The 17122-nt window shown below is 62.9% G+C and overlaps 2 protein-coding genes across 3 annotated transcripts in view; one reads left to right on the top strand and one right to left on the bottom strand.

Moving 5' to 3' along the window:
- FTCD (formimidoyltransferase cyclodeaminase) overlaps nt 1-5223 on the top strand; it is a 56172-nt gene extending 50949 nt beyond the window's left edge. The window contains exons 12-15 of the mRNA XM_077119248.1: nt 2810-2853; nt 2984-3122; nt 3653-3748; nt 4224-5223. Of these exons, the coding sequence (XP_076975363.1) occupies nt 2810-2853; nt 2984-3122; nt 3653-3748; nt 4224-4310 (366 nt within the window). The 3' untranslated portion in view covers nt 4311-5223. The remainder of the gene's footprint in view (nt 1-2809; nt 2854-2983; nt 3123-3652; nt 3749-4223) is intronic.
- A 2934-nt stretch (nt 5224-8157) lies between these two features.
- Nucleotides 8158-17122, bottom strand: part of COL6A2 (collagen type VI alpha 2 chain) — a 28305-nt gene continuing 19340 nt past the window's right edge. Inside the window, exons 19-28 of one of the 2 annotated variants that reach the window (XM_077119244.1) lie at nt 16880-16930; nt 16496-16531; nt 16177-16239; nt 15130-15192; nt 14891-14926; nt 14552-14597; nt 14218-14370; nt 13568-14020; nt 13180-13218; nt 8158-9273 (exon numbers count right to left, since the gene is read on the bottom strand). In XM_077119244.1, coding sequence (XP_076975359.1) covers nt 8675-9273; nt 13180-13218; nt 13568-14020; nt 14218-14370; nt 14552-14597; nt 14891-14926; nt 15130-15192; nt 16177-16239; nt 16496-16531; nt 16880-16930 — 1539 coding nt within the window. In that variant the 3' untranslated portion in view covers nt 8158-8674. The other variant, XM_077119246.1, reaches the window with a different exon arrangement.

Raw genomic sequence — 17122 nt, 5'->3', positions numbered from 1 at the left:
CCAACTATCAGGGGGAAATAGGACTGCAACTACACAATGGAGGTAAAGAAGAGTTTTCTTGGAATATACGAGATCCCTTAGGGCGTCTTTTAGTATTACCATGCCCTGTGATTAAAATCAATGGAAAACTGCAAAAACCCAATCCCAGAAGGACTACCAATGGCTCTGAAACTTCAGGAATGAAGGTTTGGGTCACCCCACCAGGCAAAGAACCACGGCCAGCTGAAGTGCTTGCTGAGGGCAAAGGGAACATGGAATGGGTAGTGGAAGAAGGTAGTGATAAATATGAACTTTGACCACGTGATCAGTTACAGAAATGAGGACTGTAATGCTGTTTTGTTCCTGTAATACTATTTAAGTTGTAAGATATCAAGTTTAAGAATGAATATTACCCAAGGACTTGCACTCTATTCTGGAGAGAATTAATGTGTTGAGTATTGTTAGGTAAAAGATAAAATATGTTTTAATGTTTTTTTATTTAGAAATTAGGTATAGTTTAAGGTGTCGTGTATAGCTGCTAAGTTGACAAGGGGTGGACTGTCATGGTCAGGTTCATGTCTCACCTTGGCCAAGTGGTGGTACCTGTTTGTCTGGTTGGGCAAGTGCTGGCCTGTCTGTTGCAATGAAGACATTTCATAGGATTAAATCATAATCACGTCAGCTACATACACAGGTGATTCAACATTGCTATTCAACATTGTGCTGGAAGTTCTAACCAGAACAATTAGACAAGAAAAAGAAATACAAGGCATCCAAATTAGAAAGGAAGAAGTAAAACTTTCCTTATTTGCAGATAACATGATCCTGTATACAAAAAATCCTGAAAAATCCACAACAAATCTGTTAGAGCTAATAAATGTGTTTGACACAGTGGTGGGTTATCAGCGCCCCCAAATCAGTAGTGTTTCTATACAGAAGCAATGAACAAGTAGAAGAAGAAATTGAGGAAACAATTTCATTTACAATAGCAAGTAAAAGAATCAAATATCTAGGATAAGGTTAATGAGGGATGTAAAGGGCTTGTACACAGTAAAGTGCACAATATTGCTAAAAGAAATCAAAGAAGGCCTGAATAAATAGAAGGATGTTTTGTGTTCATGGATTGGAAGACTAAATTTTAAGATGTCAGTCTTACCCCAAGCAGTTTATAGATTCAATGCAATCACAATAAAAAATCCAAGAAACTTCTTTTGAACTGATGAAAAGCCAATGATTAAATGTCTATGGAAGAGTAAGGGGCTCAGAATAGCTACTGCCATCTTGAAAAAGAAGAGTCAAGTTGAAGACTTACATGTCCCAATCTTAAACCTTATTACAACACTGCAGCAGTCAGAACAGTGTGGCCCTGGCACGAGGGTCACACACAGGCTGATGGGCTAGAATTGAGAGCTCAGAACCCAAACCCTTGGATTCGTGACCAGCGGAATTTTGACAAGGGGACAGTGGCCACTCAGTGGGGAAGGAGTCATTTCTTGAACAATTTAGGCTGGGGGAACTGTCCCCCCCCAACCCCGAGTTGGTCTTGTTTTCTGGGCTCGCGGGTCCCTGGGGCTCGGGCACTGCCTGCCGTGCCAGGGTGTCTTCCCTGTCACCTCTGCCAGGGCCCAGGTCCTGGCCTGGCCAGATGCTCCCAAAGGATGCGGTTTTGACCCCAGAACATGGCTGCTGATGGCGCAGCCAAATGCGAGTCCCTGGGCTCTGGCCCAGTGCTCTGTGCTCCTCTGACCTTGTTCCTCTGACTGTGCTCTCTAACTGTGCTCTCTAACTGTGCTCTCTAACTGTGCTCCTCTGACCATGCTCTCTGACCTTCTTCCTCTGACCTTCCTCCTCTGACTGTGCTCCTCTAACTGTGCTCCTCTGACCGTGCTTTCTGACCGTGTTCCTCTGACCGTGCTCTCTGACCGTGCTCTCTGACCATGCTCCTCTGACCTTCCTCCTCTAACCGTGCTCCTCTAACTGTGCTCCTCTGACCATGCTCTCTGACCCTGCTCTCTGACCGTGCTCCTCTGACCTTCCTCTTCTGACCGTGCTCCTCTAACTGTGCTCCTCTGACCATGCTCTCTGACTGTGCTCCCCTGACCATGCTCTCTGCCTGTGCTCTCTGACCGTGCTCCTCTGACCATGCTCTCTGACCTTCCTCCTCTGACCTTCCTCCTCTGACTGTGCTCCTCTAACTGTGCTCCTCTGACCGTGCTCTCTGACCGTGCTCTCTGACCGTGCGCCTCTGACCGTGCTCCTCTGACTGTGCTCTCTGACCATGCTCCTCTGACCTTCCTCCTCTGACTGTGCTCCTCTAACTGTGCTCCTCTGACCATGCTCCTCTGACTGTGCTCTCTGACCGTGCTCCTCTGACCTTCCTCCTCTGACTGTGCTCCTCTAACTGTGCTCCTCTGACCGTGCTCTCTGACTGTGCTCTCTGACCATGCTCCTCTGACCTTCCTCCTCTGACTGTGCTCCTCTAACTGTGCTCCTCTGACCTTCCTCCTCTGACCATGCTCCTCTGACTGTGCTCTCTGACTGTGCTCTCTGACCGTGCTCCTCTGACCATGCTCCTCTGACCATGCTCTCTGACCGTTCTCCTCTGACCTTCCTTCTCTGACTATGCTTCTCTAACTGTGCTCCTCTGACCGTGCTCTCTGACTGTGCTCTCTAACTGTGCTCCTCTGACTGTGCTCTCTAACTGTGCCCCTTGACTGTGCTCTCTGACTGCTCCTCTGACCGTGCTCCTCTGACCGTGCTCCTCTGGCCGTGCTCTCTGACCGTGCTCCTCTGTGCTCCTCTGACTGTGCTCTCTGCTTCTCCCTGGCAGGAAGCAATGAAGCTGCCCAAGAGCACAGCTGAGGAGAGGGTCAGGTGTGTGTGCGGCCACGTGTGCTGGGGGGCCCATTCCCTGCGCACCGCTACCCGCCGGCCTGGGGTGCGGCACACCCTCCCGGGTCGTGGTCCCCCCGGTGGCCCAGCCTCATCCCTCCTCCGGCTCCAGGCGAGTGGCGGCCCTGCAGGAGGGGCTCAGGCAGGCGGTGGCTGTGCCCCTGTCGCTGGCCGAAACTGTGGCGTCTCTGTGGCCAGTGCTGCAGGAGCTGGCCGTGTGCGGGAACCTGGCCTGCCGCTCTGACCTGCAGGTACGTGGGGGCACAGCTGTGTGACTGCTGCCTTCATGGGCCCCCACCCCACCCACTCCACGTGGCTCAGCAGGCGAGCAGGTGGGCTCCCCTCCTGTCTCCATTAGAAGTGTGGCACACAGGGTCTTGTTCAAGCCCTGGAAAAGGTGGCACCCGCCACGCTGCGTGCTTGCCCGGCCCCAGGACCCCTCCTCCCCGCCCCTCCCTCCTTCCCTTCCTCCTCCCCTTCTCCCCTCCCCTCCTCCCCTCATCCCCTCCTCTTCTTCCCTCCCCTTCCTCCTCCCCTCCTCCCCTCATCCCCTCCTCTTCTTCCCTCCCCTTCCTCCTCTCCTCCTTTCCCTCCTCCCTACCTCTTCCCCTCCCCTGTTCCCCTCCTCCCCTCCCTCCTCCCTGCCCCTTCCTTTCCCCCTCCTCCCTTCCCTCCTCCTTCCTCTCCTCCCCTCCCTGCCCCTCCACTGCCCCTCCTCCTTCTCTGGCCACAGATGGCCCCACCCCTGTCCCCTGCCCAGGTGTGCCCTGTGTCCCCGCAGGTGGCTGCCAAAACGCTGGAGACAGGTGTGTTCGGGGCGTACTGCAACGTGCTCACCAACCTGAAAGACATCTCGGACGAGGCCTTTAGGGAGCAGGTGGGGCTGGCACGGGGCAGACATGGGGCTGGGAGGACGCGGGGCAGCTGGGGACAGGCCGTCCTCCGGGGCAGAAATCTGTGGAGAGAGTGTCGCTCTGTGCCTGCTGGCCCAGGTTTGGGCCTTCCCCACACATCTCGGCTCAGCCCATCTTGGTGGGGTCTGGGAGTCACTGGGGTTAGGGCTGATGCTGCTGGCTGTCCCCTGCATGCCCCTGCTCCCCCCAGTCTGTCCCCACCGTCCCCTCCTGCTCCCCTGAGGCCCCCAGGCTGTCCTTACTATCCCCCCTCCACAGGAGACCCAGGTGGGCCTGGTCACTGCAGAGTGGACGGGCATGGGGTGTAGGAGGTGACAGAGGCCTTACAGACAGCAGGACAGATGGGTGGGGCTGTGGTGGGGCAGGGAGATGCTGTGCTGGCTGGGGAGGCGGCTGCTCGGCAGGCCAGAGACCAGCTCAGCCTCCTCGCCTCCCCAGGCCCGCCAACGTGTCTCCAGCCTCCTGCAGGAGGCACAGGCCCAGGCCGCGCTGGTGCTGCAGCACCTGGAGGCCCGACAGGAGTGACGCTGGCAAGGACACCCTTGCTGGCCCTGCCCCCAGCTCAGCCACTGGATGCCAGCCCTCCATGCCAACCCCCGGTGGAGTGGGGCTGGGGTGGGCTGGGGAGGGTGCGTCACCTGGGTCTTGTGTCATCTGAGCCTGTCACCGGGGCACACATCACCTGGGCCTATGTCACCTGGGCTTATGTCACCTGGTCCCACGTCACCCATGTCACCTGGGCACCCATCACCTAGTCCCATGTCACCTGAGCACCCATCACCTGGACCCATGTCACCTGAGCACCCATCACCTGGACCCAGGTCACCTGGGCATGCATCACCTGAACCCATGTCACCTGAGCACCCATCACCTGGACCCAGGTCACCTGGGCATGCATCACCTGAACCCAGGTCACCTGAGCACCCATCACCTGGTCCCATGTCACCTGGGCACCCATCACCTGGACCCAGGTCACCTGGGCACACATCACCTGAACCCAGGTCACCTGAGCACCCATCACCTGGTCCCATATCACCTGAGCACCCATCACTTGGTCCCATATCACCTGGGCACCCATCACCTGGACCCAGGTCACCTGAGCACCCATCACCTGGTCCCATGTCACCTGGGCACCCATCACCTGGGTATGTGTTACCCAAATGCATGCTACGCGGTCACGCGTCACTTGGATGTGTATTACCTGGACATGCATTTTTGTTCCTGCCGGTCTGCGTGGGGCCCAGAAGACAGACGCTGGCAGGACACGATGTGTGGGGGGCCATGGGGTGGCCCCGGATGCCTCCTGACGCCCCACTTCCCCCGCCCGGCCCCGCCACCTCCCCACTTCCTCGTGGGACTGTGGGTGACACCCTGGCGTGAGCCTTCCCCAAGCTTTAAATGAACGGCCTGTGTCATCCCTCTGCTCTGGTGTCTGTGGCTCCTGCGGTGGCGTCCCCCTGGGAGGGTGGGCCCTGCTTGCTGGTGGGGCTGGCACAGGGCTCTGTGCATGTCCTTGGGGTAACTTGGGGTTGGCGCTGTCGCCCGTGGGTGTGAGTTTCTGGGCCAGGGAGGGTGTGTGGTGGGTGTCGATGAGCCTGGGCCTTGCCTGGAAACTGGACGGTGCAGCTGGGCTGTGCGGAGAGGCCTGTGCAGTGTGCTGGGCCCTGGCCAGGTGGCCAGTGGGGAGGGACACGCACCAGGGGAGCAGGTCCAGCTCTGAGCCTGTGGTCGCCGCTTCCCAGTTGCTGATACGAGTATCCCTCGAGAGGGCGGGCACCCCGCTCCCCAACAGGGTGGTTTAGCAGCAGCATCTCACTGGCTGCCCGTTTTGAGGCTGGGAGGGGCCAGGATGCAGGTACTGTCAGGGGCAAGCCTCCCCGACGGCCGCAGTCCAGCTGGCCTCCCTGCCCGCCACCCTGACCCTGCGTCTCCAGGATAGGACAGCACTGGAGGCTGCAGCGGCCCCGGGCGGAGATGCCCCTCAGAGAGCAGACCCTTGCCCCCCACCACGCGCTCTGCCTTCTGTCTGGACATGGTGACTGGGGCCCTGTCGGGTCCCCCACCAGGAGCGGTTCACACGGGGACCTCCCTCCAACGCTGGCCCCCGGGAGGGTGTGGGGAGCCAAGTAGGGTTCACTTTAGGGAGAGGCCAGGCGCCCGGGGCGGGGGGCCATCGTGGAGGGCAGGGGCCACGAGGTGTCAGACGCGGTGCCTTACGACGGGCCCCTGCAGCTCTTGGGTGCCTTTTCTGGGTCGGAGGCAGGACTTATGCCTTTCTCAGCCTCTGCAGGGCTGGATGCCCCACTGCGCTGGGAACAGCTCCCTTAGTGCCAGGGGTGCCTGCTCTCAGGAGTGTGCTGCGGCTGTATCCCCTGGAGGACATCCTCGCGGGCCTGTCCCTGGTGGGTGAGCAGGCGGTTGAAGGGCTCCTGGCACTGGGGCACCTGCTGAGACCCACACTCACCGGGCACTGCTGGTGCGGACGTGGCTGGAAAGGTGGATTCTGGCTGCCTTGCCGTCGGTCCCTCTGCCCTGACCTCCCTGGTGACGCGACCCAGGGGAGTCCACCTGCATGCAGCGTTCCCTCCCCCACCCCCGCTGGGCAGGTCCCCTGGGTCACAGCCGGCCCAGCTGCAGTGACACCCAGTAGTCACCATCCCTGGAGGTGGGAGGTAAGCGAGAGTCGGGTGTGAGGCCAGGGAGGGGCCGAAGAGGCAGATGGGGTTCAGGGTGCCAGTCAGCACTTTGTGCAGCCCCTCATGATGGGGGGGGGGTCGGTGGGGAGCCCCAGCCTCTGGCAGCAGCCAGGCATCAGGGCCAGGGGGCACCCCAAGGGCACGGCCTAGGGACTCGCGGTCCCCTTGCTGCAGGTGTCTGTCGTGCCTTTCGCAAAGGCTGGGACTGCGCATGGCTCCCCTGGGCGGCAGCTACAGCGTGGGCTCCGCTCCTGCTCCATGAGGCGGGACGCGGGATGCCCGGCCAGCCCCCTGCCCGGGCAGACTCCCGTGGCAGCACCCAGCGAGGAGGGGAGGGGCTGCCCGCACAGAGATGCCTCCGACCCCTCCCCGACTGCAGGGTGGCTCTGCGCCCTCTGCACAGTTGGGGGACATGGGGGTCTCTTCCTTTTCTCGTGTTGCATCTGTGCTGGCTCTGTGGAGGAGGGGAAAGGGGGCAGAGGGAAGGGAATGGGTGGCGTGGAGTCCCTGGCCAGCCGCAGGCGGGGGCTCAGGTGACGAGCCCGGGGGGTGGGGGGGAGGAGCACCTGAGCCACCCTGGAGGGAGCAGACGCTGGGCAGCGCGGAGGGGGCGTCGGAGTCCAAGGGGCCACCACAAGCTACCAGGGGTCACCGGGGTGAGAACAAAGAATCATCAAAGTTGCCAAAGAGAGAACATCTGTGCATGCACATGTGCCAAGGGGGTGTTCGTCCTCGTGGTGGTTTGGAGGTGTTATGGACCCCAGGAAAATCTGCTCATAAAACTAATCCACCCCAGTGCGGGCAGAACCAGAGGGAGCACCGTCCCGGGCAAGTAGGATCGTAAATTAAGATGAGGCCCCCCTCATCCTTGGTAGGGCTTAACCCTCTGACCGGAGCCCTTTACAAGAGGGTGAAATGCAGAGAAGGACCCAGAGAAAAGGACACAGGCGCCGGAAGCAGTGAAACCCGGCAGGGAAGGGGGAGGCCAGCGGACGCTGCCAAGGGCCTGGCCAGGTGGCCGAGGAGGCCTGACCAGCATAGCTGGTCTGCAGGAGAAAGGCGGGGTCTAGATGGTGCCTTGATTTGGCCAGTTTCACAGCCTCAGAGCAGTAAGCTTATAAACTAATAAGCTCCCGTTGTGAAAAGCCAGACAATTTCTGGTACACCGCATTTCCGAAGCTTAGGAAACTAAAGGAGTATTGCGAGTGCATACAGCTGTGTATGCACGTGTGTGCACATGTGTGTGTGCAGACCACACGCCAGCATGTATGTGTATGTACACATGCAAGTGTGCACACGCCTATGTATAGTATGCACACATGACATTACGTGTGCATGTATATGCTTGTGTATAAAATATTGTCAACAAACTGGCAAACGTTTTTGGGAGACAGAAGAATTCCTTGGTGACAGTTTCAGCCCAAAAGGCAGACTAGAAAGGTTGGATTCCGTGGTTGAGGGGTCCAGCCACTGTGTGTGCCTTGGGGGACAGGGTGGCGGCCAGCACCTCGAGGTGACACCGGCCCAAGAGGAGAGGCCAGACCAGGCACAGTTTCGGCCACAGGAGTAGGTGGGGGGACCCAGGGATGAGGTGCTGGGGTGTCGGGCTGGGCGGCTGCCGGTCTAGACAGCGGCCAGCGCAGGCGCGGCACAGACGCAGCGTGGCGGACGCGGACGCGGGTTCACAAGCCTTTATTGGACCGCGGCTACCCCGGCGGGGCTCCCGGTCTGAGGGCGGCACGGGAGAGGCGGGGCCCGCAGCCCTCCCGCCGGAAGCAGTGAGGGTCGCGAGTGAGACGCAGCGCCTGCGCGGGCAGGGCCGGGAGGAAGAAGCCGGGGAGATGGCGAGGCGAGGCGAGGCGAGGCGGGGGTGGGGTGGGGGTAGGGGTGTGGGGCGCGGTGGGAGGCCGGGCGCGCGAGCACCGGAGACCAGGAGGGCCCAGGGGACCCGGTGGCCGGGTCAGACCCCCTAGAGGACCTGGGAGGCGGCACGGACACCCGGGGTGCAAGGGGCCCTCCTCAATCAAGGCGCGCCCCCTCAGGCCTCCCAGGGCTGAGACCCGCGCCCCACGCGCCCAAGGGCGCTGCTCCGGGGGGCGCGCGGCTGGTAGGGTGGCTGGGTGGGCCCCCCTCTCCTGGGGGAGAGCAGCGGGACGCTGGGGGGCGGGGGGAGCTGGGTGGGGGCGCGGGGCCCTAACAGATCCAGCGGATGAACCTGTCGAAGAAGCCGGGCTGCACCAGGCTGTCGTAGTCGGGCTCTCGGAAGATGGCGGCTGTGTCGCCCAGGCTGATCTTGGTGAGTACGTCCATGTCCACGTCGCCGCCCACGGCCACCACGGTGGGCACCACGTTCTGCTTGCGCATGGAGTGCAACGACTCCTCCAGGCTGTCGTTGCCCGTGACGCCGTCCGTGAGGAACACGAAGGACAGCTCAGCGTGGCGGCGCGCCCCGGCTCGTGCACCGCGCACCACGCTGTTGATGGCGTGCACGATGCCCGCGCCCACGTGCGAGAAGGAGTTGAGGTAGCGCGCGCTCTCCAGCGCCTCGTGGATGGCCGTGAGGTTGAAGGTCAGTGGGAAGGCCACCTGCTGCTCGCGCTGCCCGCCGTACTGCAGCAGCGCCACGCGGGCGTTGAGCGGGTCGTCATCCCTTCGGGCGAGCGTCAGCCGCCGCGACACCTCCTCCACGAAGCGCCGGGCCTTGCGGAAGTTCTGCTCGCCCAGGCGCTCCGAGCCGTCCAGCAGGAACACGATGTCCACCGGTCGCTGCGTGCACTGCGCCACGTACAGCTCTGGGGGAAGAGACGCGCGTGGGGCCCGGCCCACAGCAGCGAGGCGCCAGGGGCTGCCCCATCCGGCTGACCCTGCACCTGTCTCTACTTCCTTCCCCTCACGGGGCTTGGGGTCGGGGACTCAAAGCTCTCCATCGCGGGAGCCCCCTCATGGTGGCCACATCCGTCCCAGGACCCACGGCAGTTCTGCCGCAAGCGAGGCCAGCGTTCCATCCACCACCCCGAACTGCTAGCACCTCCCCTGGCCGCACTTCCACCAGTACAAGTTCCAGCTCTGAGGACTAGAGACCTCCAGGGGCAAAGGCCTCCCCTTCCACCTCCTCCAGGCCTCCTGGGGAGGAGCGGGATGTGTGGGGGGGTCCGTCACTACCAAAACGTGACATTTGGTGAAGCCCTTGCCCGTGACCTAAGGAAGGGCCGTTGGTTGAGCCCCTCATCCTGGTGCCCCCAGGGCCTGTGCCTCTGCTGCTGGAGGCCCCCAGAGCTGGCTGGCTGATCCTGCAGACCCCTGTGGAGCCCGGGGGTAGGGCACAGCCAGGTCTCCAGTCTGGGCTTCCGGGAACTTCAGTGCACCCCGAAAACCTACCCACACCAAGGGGCCATATGGGGCCAGACTACTGTTGGGCTGGTCAACATGCCAAGGTGGGGTGGGGCGGCCCCACCTCCACACGAGCATCCAATTCCACAGCCCGATGGCCCCCGCGGAGGGAAAGGCCTCTGGGGTCACAGCGACGCACACACCCTGTGCCCATAGCCTCATGGGGACGGGGGAACTGGCAGGTGGATCCATGCACTGACATCCCACAGGTGTGGCTAGAAGCTGCACTGCTACGTGGCAGATTGCCCCAAGCCCTCATGTCCTGCGCCAGCCACACGTTTAGGGTGGTCTGCCCTGGGTCGGAAGGGCCATCCCCAGGGTGTCCAGTACAGCGACAGGCAGAGGGAGCGCATTTGCTGGCAAACAGGATTCTTTTAATGAGCTTATCAATGATGGTAGCTTATTGTGGAGGCAGTGCAAAGGCAGAGCTCCTCCTTCACGTCAGGGCTGCTGCGCCTGCCCACAGCGCCCACCCCGTGAGGGCCTCTGCCACTGGGTCCGCCAAGTTCCAGCAAGACTAGCGAGGGTTTTCACTGTCGCCAGTACGCGTGCCTAGTCCCAGGAGGCCGCTGCGGGGGGCTCAGAGCGTGGGCAACTTCCAGGTTATTTCTGAGGGTCCCATGGGTAGGAGGGAGGCGAGGAGGAGCCACCCCCCACTATTTTGGGGCCCAGCCGCACAAAGACTGCAAAGTTTGGGTCTGGGGAACCCTTTCCAACTGTGCCCTGCGAGGCACAGCGGCCAGGCAGTGGGCACAGAGCCAGACAGGGCACTTGGGGTGCCTTGGGGGTCCCACCCAGGTGCATCCCCTTGCAGTGTGTGGCGCCTCCCGGCACCCAGCCCTGCAACCCACACGGGGAGCCCGGGTCTGGCCTGCCCCCAGGGAGGAGACAGCTCCGAGGACTTCGGGGTGTATTCCTCCCTCCCCCTTGCCACCCACCCCTACGCATCAGGCAGCCCCCGCTAGACTGGGGGTGTGGTCGGCTGAGTAACGGCCCCCACAGATACTCACATCCTCGTCCCTGAATCCTTTCCTATTACCTATAACGGTCTCTGCACAAGATCTAAGCCCGAGACCCTGAGATGAGAAGCTCCCCCCCCCCCCCCCGCTTACCCAGGCACCCCCACATGACACCAGAGTGTCCCAGTAAGAGGGAGGCTGAGAGAGGCGGACACAGAGGAGGCGGAGAAGCTGGGTGGCCGCACCCGCAGCACAGGCGCCCGAAGACCCCCCCACCCGCACTCTGCTCCCCGGCAGTGCACCCCTGGGCCGAGGCCGGGGGTCTGAAGTGCACGGTCAAGGAGGCCCCAGGACACTCGTGCGGGGGGCCAGGCCTGGCCGTGCCCCTGCGCGCCCGGCTCAGCAGAGTGCCAGCGCAGTCTCGGGGTCCCCCACGATGTCCCTGTGCACCAGCTTAAAGGCGTGAATGAAGAGCTCCATCCAGTCCTGGCGCTCCCTGCCCGTGGCGAACTTGGCCCGCTCGGCAGTGTACACCAGCACCGCCACCAGCCTGGAGTAGGCCGCGGGGTCCTGCGTGAGCTCCGTGGCGTTTAGCAACTGCTGGATCAGAGGGGCGGTCCTGGGGAAAGCGGCGTCAGGCCCCTCCTCCGTGCGAAGGAAGGTGAAAGGGGGCGCGCCGTTAGGCTGCGGTCCATCTGCAAGGGAGCGGCCAGAGAAGGCGGTGAGGGCGTGGGGCGGGCGGCCGAGGGCGCCTCCTCCACGGACCTGGGCGATGAGGCCGAAACCAAGGCGGGCGAGGCGGTGGCGCGCGAGGCCAGCAGGGCTCCGCGAGAGGCTCTGGGGGTGGAGGGCGGGGTTTCGGGGAGCCAGCAGCCGAGCGGCACCCGAAGCCGCAGGGCAGAGGGACGTGCTGCGCCAGCGCCGCAGCACCCGCCCGCAGCACGCAGCGTTACAGCAAGGGACACCTTTGGACACGTGTGTGCCTAAAGGGTGTCTCCCCCCCACCCCAGTGTATTTTATTTTGAAATTTCAAATAACTTTCAAGGAGGGGGAGCTCTCGAAGGTCAGGAGGAGGTGGGCGTGGGGGGATCTCTTCAGGGGGCCACCCGGCTCCCCCCACCCCCTGCAATTTGCCCCTGCCCACGCAGGCAAGCCACCAGGTCTGCGGGGCCCTGGGGTGCCCGGTCGCGGGGGTGGGGGGGGGAGGGGGGCGGGTCCCGCCCATTCCAGACTTCTGGCCTGGGGTCCCAGCTACTGCCGGGTCTAGCATGGGCTGGTCTGTTCTCTCCGTGGCACAGACCCTGGCTGGCTGGCTGGCTGGCCCAGAGCCCTGTTCTGGAGCAGCAGAAGCCACAGAGGGATCCGACTGTACCCACCTGGGGGCTGGTCTCAGAGCAGCTGGCTGCAGCCCCAGTTCCTGGTGGCTCCAGCGGACACACTGTGCTCACCCAGCAGTCCACAGCAGACTCTGGGTGGGGGGCTGAGACGGGCTCCCTGCCCACTTCCCCTAGCATCCCTGCTGGCAGCACTTGGCTGCAAGGCACTACTGCGACCTGCATTTCCTTGGGTGGTTCTGATGGATGGAGTCTGGGGCCTCTGCCTTGCCCCCTCCAGGAGAGGAAATCCCAGTGCATACGTGCTCAGGAGGACCCTGGGAAACGCTCCCGCTACAGACCCACAGGCAGGCAAGACAGGCACCCCTCTCCAAGGCAGCTTCCACCCCACGGCCGTCCTGGGGGCCCCTCAATGCTCCCAGAAAAGGCAGGCCCGGCCCTACTGGCCAGCAGGAAGGCCAGATGCTGCTCCCCGAACCCCTGCCAGCACCTCCACCCCCCTCCCCAAACTCTCCAGCCTTCATTGACTTTGGCTACAAACACAACTAAATTCTGGGGAACAAAGGACTCCCGCCAGCAAGCCCCCTCTGCCCCAACAGCAAGGCCATGCAGCTGGGCCAGCAGCTGTGGGGGCCAGCGCAGGGGGGCCTCCTTCCCTCCAGCCCCTGCCATCAGGGCTGTGAAACTTCTGGAAAGCAAGAGCCAAGCGCAGGCCTCCTCCTGCCTCACGCGAGGACAGACCCCCAGGGAGCCAGGTCACAGGGGCTCAGGACCCGCCCCCAGGAACTTCCCGCCCTGTGTCCTCTCCGCGGCGTGGAGAAGGGCTTCGGGGTCGGGGGCGTCGCGGGCCAGGAACCTGTCCCGGAGCTGCTGAGAACGCCACGGGTCTCGCACTTCAGATGGCCACAGCCGAGGCGCTGTCCCCAGGATGGCCCAGGCCCTCCATTCCCCAGGCTGGGGCGCTGGCGGGAAGGAAGGGTGCGGCAGCCTGGAGGGGGTGGGCGGCGCCCCTTACCTGTCTGGCAGGGAAGTTCGGGGCACACGATCTGCGGGTCTGGAAGGGAGAGACGGCGGTAGGCGCACTCAGTTTCCGCGGGGCCCCGCCTCATTCCGGCCTCCGCTGGTGCGCGGCCCGCCCCTCCCCGCCTGGGCTGCGCCTCTGTCTCCCCACTTTGCAGGCAAGAGCCGCGGGGCTCAGCAGGACCCGGGCCCCCAGTGTGCGGACGCCAGCCCCCTACTGAGCGGGAAGGGGCGGCGGGGCGGGAGCCCGGAACTGAGCTGGGGAGCAGGGGACGGGGCGGGGAGTCCTGGGGCGGGGCGGTGCCGGGGAGCCTGGGGCGGAGTCCTGCGCGGGATGGGGCGGGGTCCCCGCGTGGGGGTCCTGCGCACTGCCCGCGGCTCACCCGGGCACAGCACGTCCTCCATGTCGTCGATGAACTGCTCGGCCACCAGGTCCGAGAAGAGCGTCATGTTGCGGACCTGCTGGGGCTTGTCGCAGGCAATGGAGTAGAGGTTCTCGCTCTCGTGCTTCTCGTGGAACATGTCGCCGATGCCGATGGCCGTCACCGTCACGTCGCGGTCGCACAGCGCCCGCAGGTTCAGGTCGTCGTCGCGCGGGTCGTGCCGCCCGTCGGTGATGACCACTGCGAACACGCGTGTCTTCTGGCGCCGGCTCTCCTTGATGAGCTGGTTGTAGGCGAACTTGAGGGCGGAAGGCGTCCACGTGCCGCCCGCGATCCACTCGAGGTTCTTGACGGCCTCCTTGAAGCTGGACAGGGAGTTGATGCGCTCATCGTCCAGCTGGATGGCCTCGAAGGTACCCTCGTGGCTGTACTGCACCACGCCCACGCGCGTCCCTGCAAGGCCAGGCCGGGGAGTGGGCAAGGGCGGGCGTGGGTCTGCCCTGCACACAGAGCCCCCCACGTGCGCTGGCTGCAGCGGCGGCTGCTCCGAGGAAGCCCAGCTGGGCGGCTGTGGCCTTTCCCACTCATCCTGCCCAGCCTGACCTCCCTTGACCAGGTTCCCCCCGCTGCGCGTCCCGGGGCGCCCCGACCTGTCTCCGACTTGGGGTCCTTGGCAATGGCACCCAGCCGGTTGGCCACGTTGATGACGAAGTTCTTCTCAAGGGTAAAGTTGGTGTAGCCGATGCTCTCAGAGCTGTCGATGACGAACACCACGTCCAGCGCACCGCACCGCTTCTCACAGTCTGGGGGCGCAGGGGCGCAGGGGTCAGCACGGAGCGGGCAGCGGGGCCCAGGAGAACCACCAGAGCCCAGGGTCCCGGGGGACTGCTGCAGGGCATGAGGGGCGGGGTTGCAGGGTGGGCGGCCCCTCCGCGCCCTGACGCAGCCCCCCAGGCCCCGGGCACAACCCCCTCCGCCGCGCACCACAGCAGCCGCAGGTCTCTCTCACGTAGGTCATGACGTCACACTCCTGCAACGGGGAGGGGCGTGGGCTGAGGGATGACGGGCAGAAACCCTGCGGGGAGGGCCCGAGGGTCGGGGGAGCCCAAGGTCGCGTTTGCATACGAGGGTCAGCAGCTCCCAGCCACCACCAGGCAGACACCACGAGCGGAGTGTGTGGGAGGGAGGCAGGACTTTCTGCTGGCCTCCCCCTGCCCCTGCTGACCCCTCCACGCTACCCCTGCTGCCCCTGCTTTTTAATCTTAGGAGGGAGGAGGAAGCTCTCAAACAAGACTGCCAACCCGTCCCCTGTGTGACACGTACTGTGAGGCCGGGGTCTCCAGCAGGGCCAGGCTCACCCTAGAGAAAGAAGGTGCGAGCTGTCAGCCAAGCTAAGCAAGTCCCCACCCAGTCTCAAAAAGGCACCTCAGACCCCTGTGCCACTGCCTGGGGCACTGCCCTCAGGGGCCCTGCAGAACTGCAAGGTGGGGTCTGCCTTGGGCTGGCCAGCCTGTGGCCATGGCCTCCTCAGCGGGGTGCAAAGGCACCAGCCACTGACATACCTCGGGTCCCGGAACTCCTCTTGGCCCCCGAAGGCCTGGCTCCCCCTGGGGACCAGGATCTGCCTGAGAAATAAAAGGACAGGTGGATGTCAGCAGGTCTCTGCACACAGGGGGTACGTGCTCCTGCAATGCACCATCCAAGCACAGCCCCTCTCCATCATCCACCCCCTGGCCTCTGTCTGCCTGGGCCTGGTCAGTCAACAGAATGAGGTTTTGCTTCTTCTTGTTCTGCCTGACACCATGCTGAGCACGTCTGGGCAGCTGACAGTCGTAAGTAGTCACCATCAGGGTTTGCCCCACCGCAAGGAGCAGACAGGCCAGCAAAACTTAGCCTAGCTAGTGAGACGCAGGGCACGTTGACTCTAAGGCTATTCTCACCCATGATCGTACACATTATCTATCTATCTACCCACTCACCCCCCATGCCTCCCCCCATCCATCCATCCCTCCACCCATCCAAACATCCATTCATTCATCCACCCACTTACCTGTCCAACCACCATCCATCCATGTACCCTTCCATCCACTCATCCATCCATCATACACCATCCATCCATTTGTCTAGCCACACACCCACCCATCGTCCATCCCCCCATCTGTCCAACCACCATCCACCCATGTAGCCTTCCATCCACTCATCCATCCAACTGTCCACTTACCCACCCATCTGTCCACCCCCACCCAGCCATCCATCCATCCATTCACCCACCCATCCGTCCATCCATCATCCACCATCTACCCCATCCATTCACCCATCTACCCACCCACCACTCTTCCATCAAGCACCATTTCCTTCCCCCTTTAGTTGTCACTCCTTCAGTCATTTGCTCATCTATAGCCCTTGATAGATGCCATTTCTGCCTGGTCTGTGCTAGGAATGTGAGAGTGCAGGAACACAGGCCTGGCCCTGGCTGAGGAGCCGCTGCTTCAGGAGGGGTGCTGGGGGAAGGATGAGGGCGGGGAGGCAGCTGACAGGGCACACCCAGCTTGGCAGCCTGACCCACCCTGCGGCCCCCCAGCTGGGGCTGTGGAGATGGCGGTACTTACAGGCTCTCCCTTCTCTCCTTTCTTTCCTGGGGCTCCTTTCAGGCCAAAATCGCCTCTGCCCCCCTGTGACACGGGGTGCACACATTAATCCACGGGTCAGAGGAAAGCCCCTCTGCAGTGTGCTGCTCTGCGCTCCCGCCCGGACCCTCAGAAACCCGAAGTAGCCGCCCAAGGACAAGTGCGGGAAGCCCAGGCTTGGTCTTGCTAAGCGGTTAGCGTTTATGGGCGTTTAGGCAGGGGAGGGCCTGGGGGTTGGGCGCTGCGGCCAGGCACAGGAGAAGCAGGGGGCCTGGACTGGGCTGGGGCTGCCCGCACGTACCTCGGGGCCGCGTGGGCCAGGCTCGCCTTTTTCTCCCTGTGAAGCAAACGTGGGTCAGGGCGCCACGCCGGTGCCGGGAGAGCAGCGGCTGCTGTGTCTGCGTCCCACCCCAGGACGGGGAGCAGTGCGGGGCATGTGGGGTTCTCTGCACACCCCCTTCCCCTCAGGAGGGTCACCATCTTCCTGCAGTGCTGGCCCACGTGTGGGGACACGTGTATGACTTGCCTGAGTGTCCCTGCCTCTGATTTGCCCTCCTGGCCGATGTGTGCCCCTCCCCTGCCCTTCCCCACCCAGGGCCTGGAGCTCCTGCCTGACCCCTTGGGGACCCAGGCCACCCATGATGATGTCTGCAGACCGGGGACCCCCGCTCATGCCAGGACTCACGGGCGCGCCTCGGGGTCCAGGGTAGCTGAATCCGGGCCTGCCGGGGTCTCCCTGCGGGCGGGGAAGGGGTGCAGGGAGGGTCAGCAGGGCATGGAGGGGAGCTGCAGGTCCTGGGAGGGGGTGCACGTGCGTGTAAAGGGCAGCTAGTGGGGTGCTGCCCCAGAGCGGGGCTGTCCCGGGGACAGGTGTGGGCTGTACGTGGCCATGGGCCTCCAGGTTAAGGCACTGATGTGAAGAGATGGG

This window comes from Tamandua tetradactyla, chromosome 10 (genome assembly GCF_023851605.1).
Source record: "Tamandua tetradactyla isolate mTamTet1 chromosome 10, mTamTet1.pri, whole genome shotgun sequence".
In the NCBI taxonomy this organism is placed as follows: Eukaryota; Metazoa; Chordata; class Mammalia; order Pilosa; family Myrmecophagidae; genus Tamandua; species Tamandua tetradactyla.
Note: the sequence above shows the minus strand (reverse complement) of the source record. Positions and strands in the feature narration are given on the sequence as shown.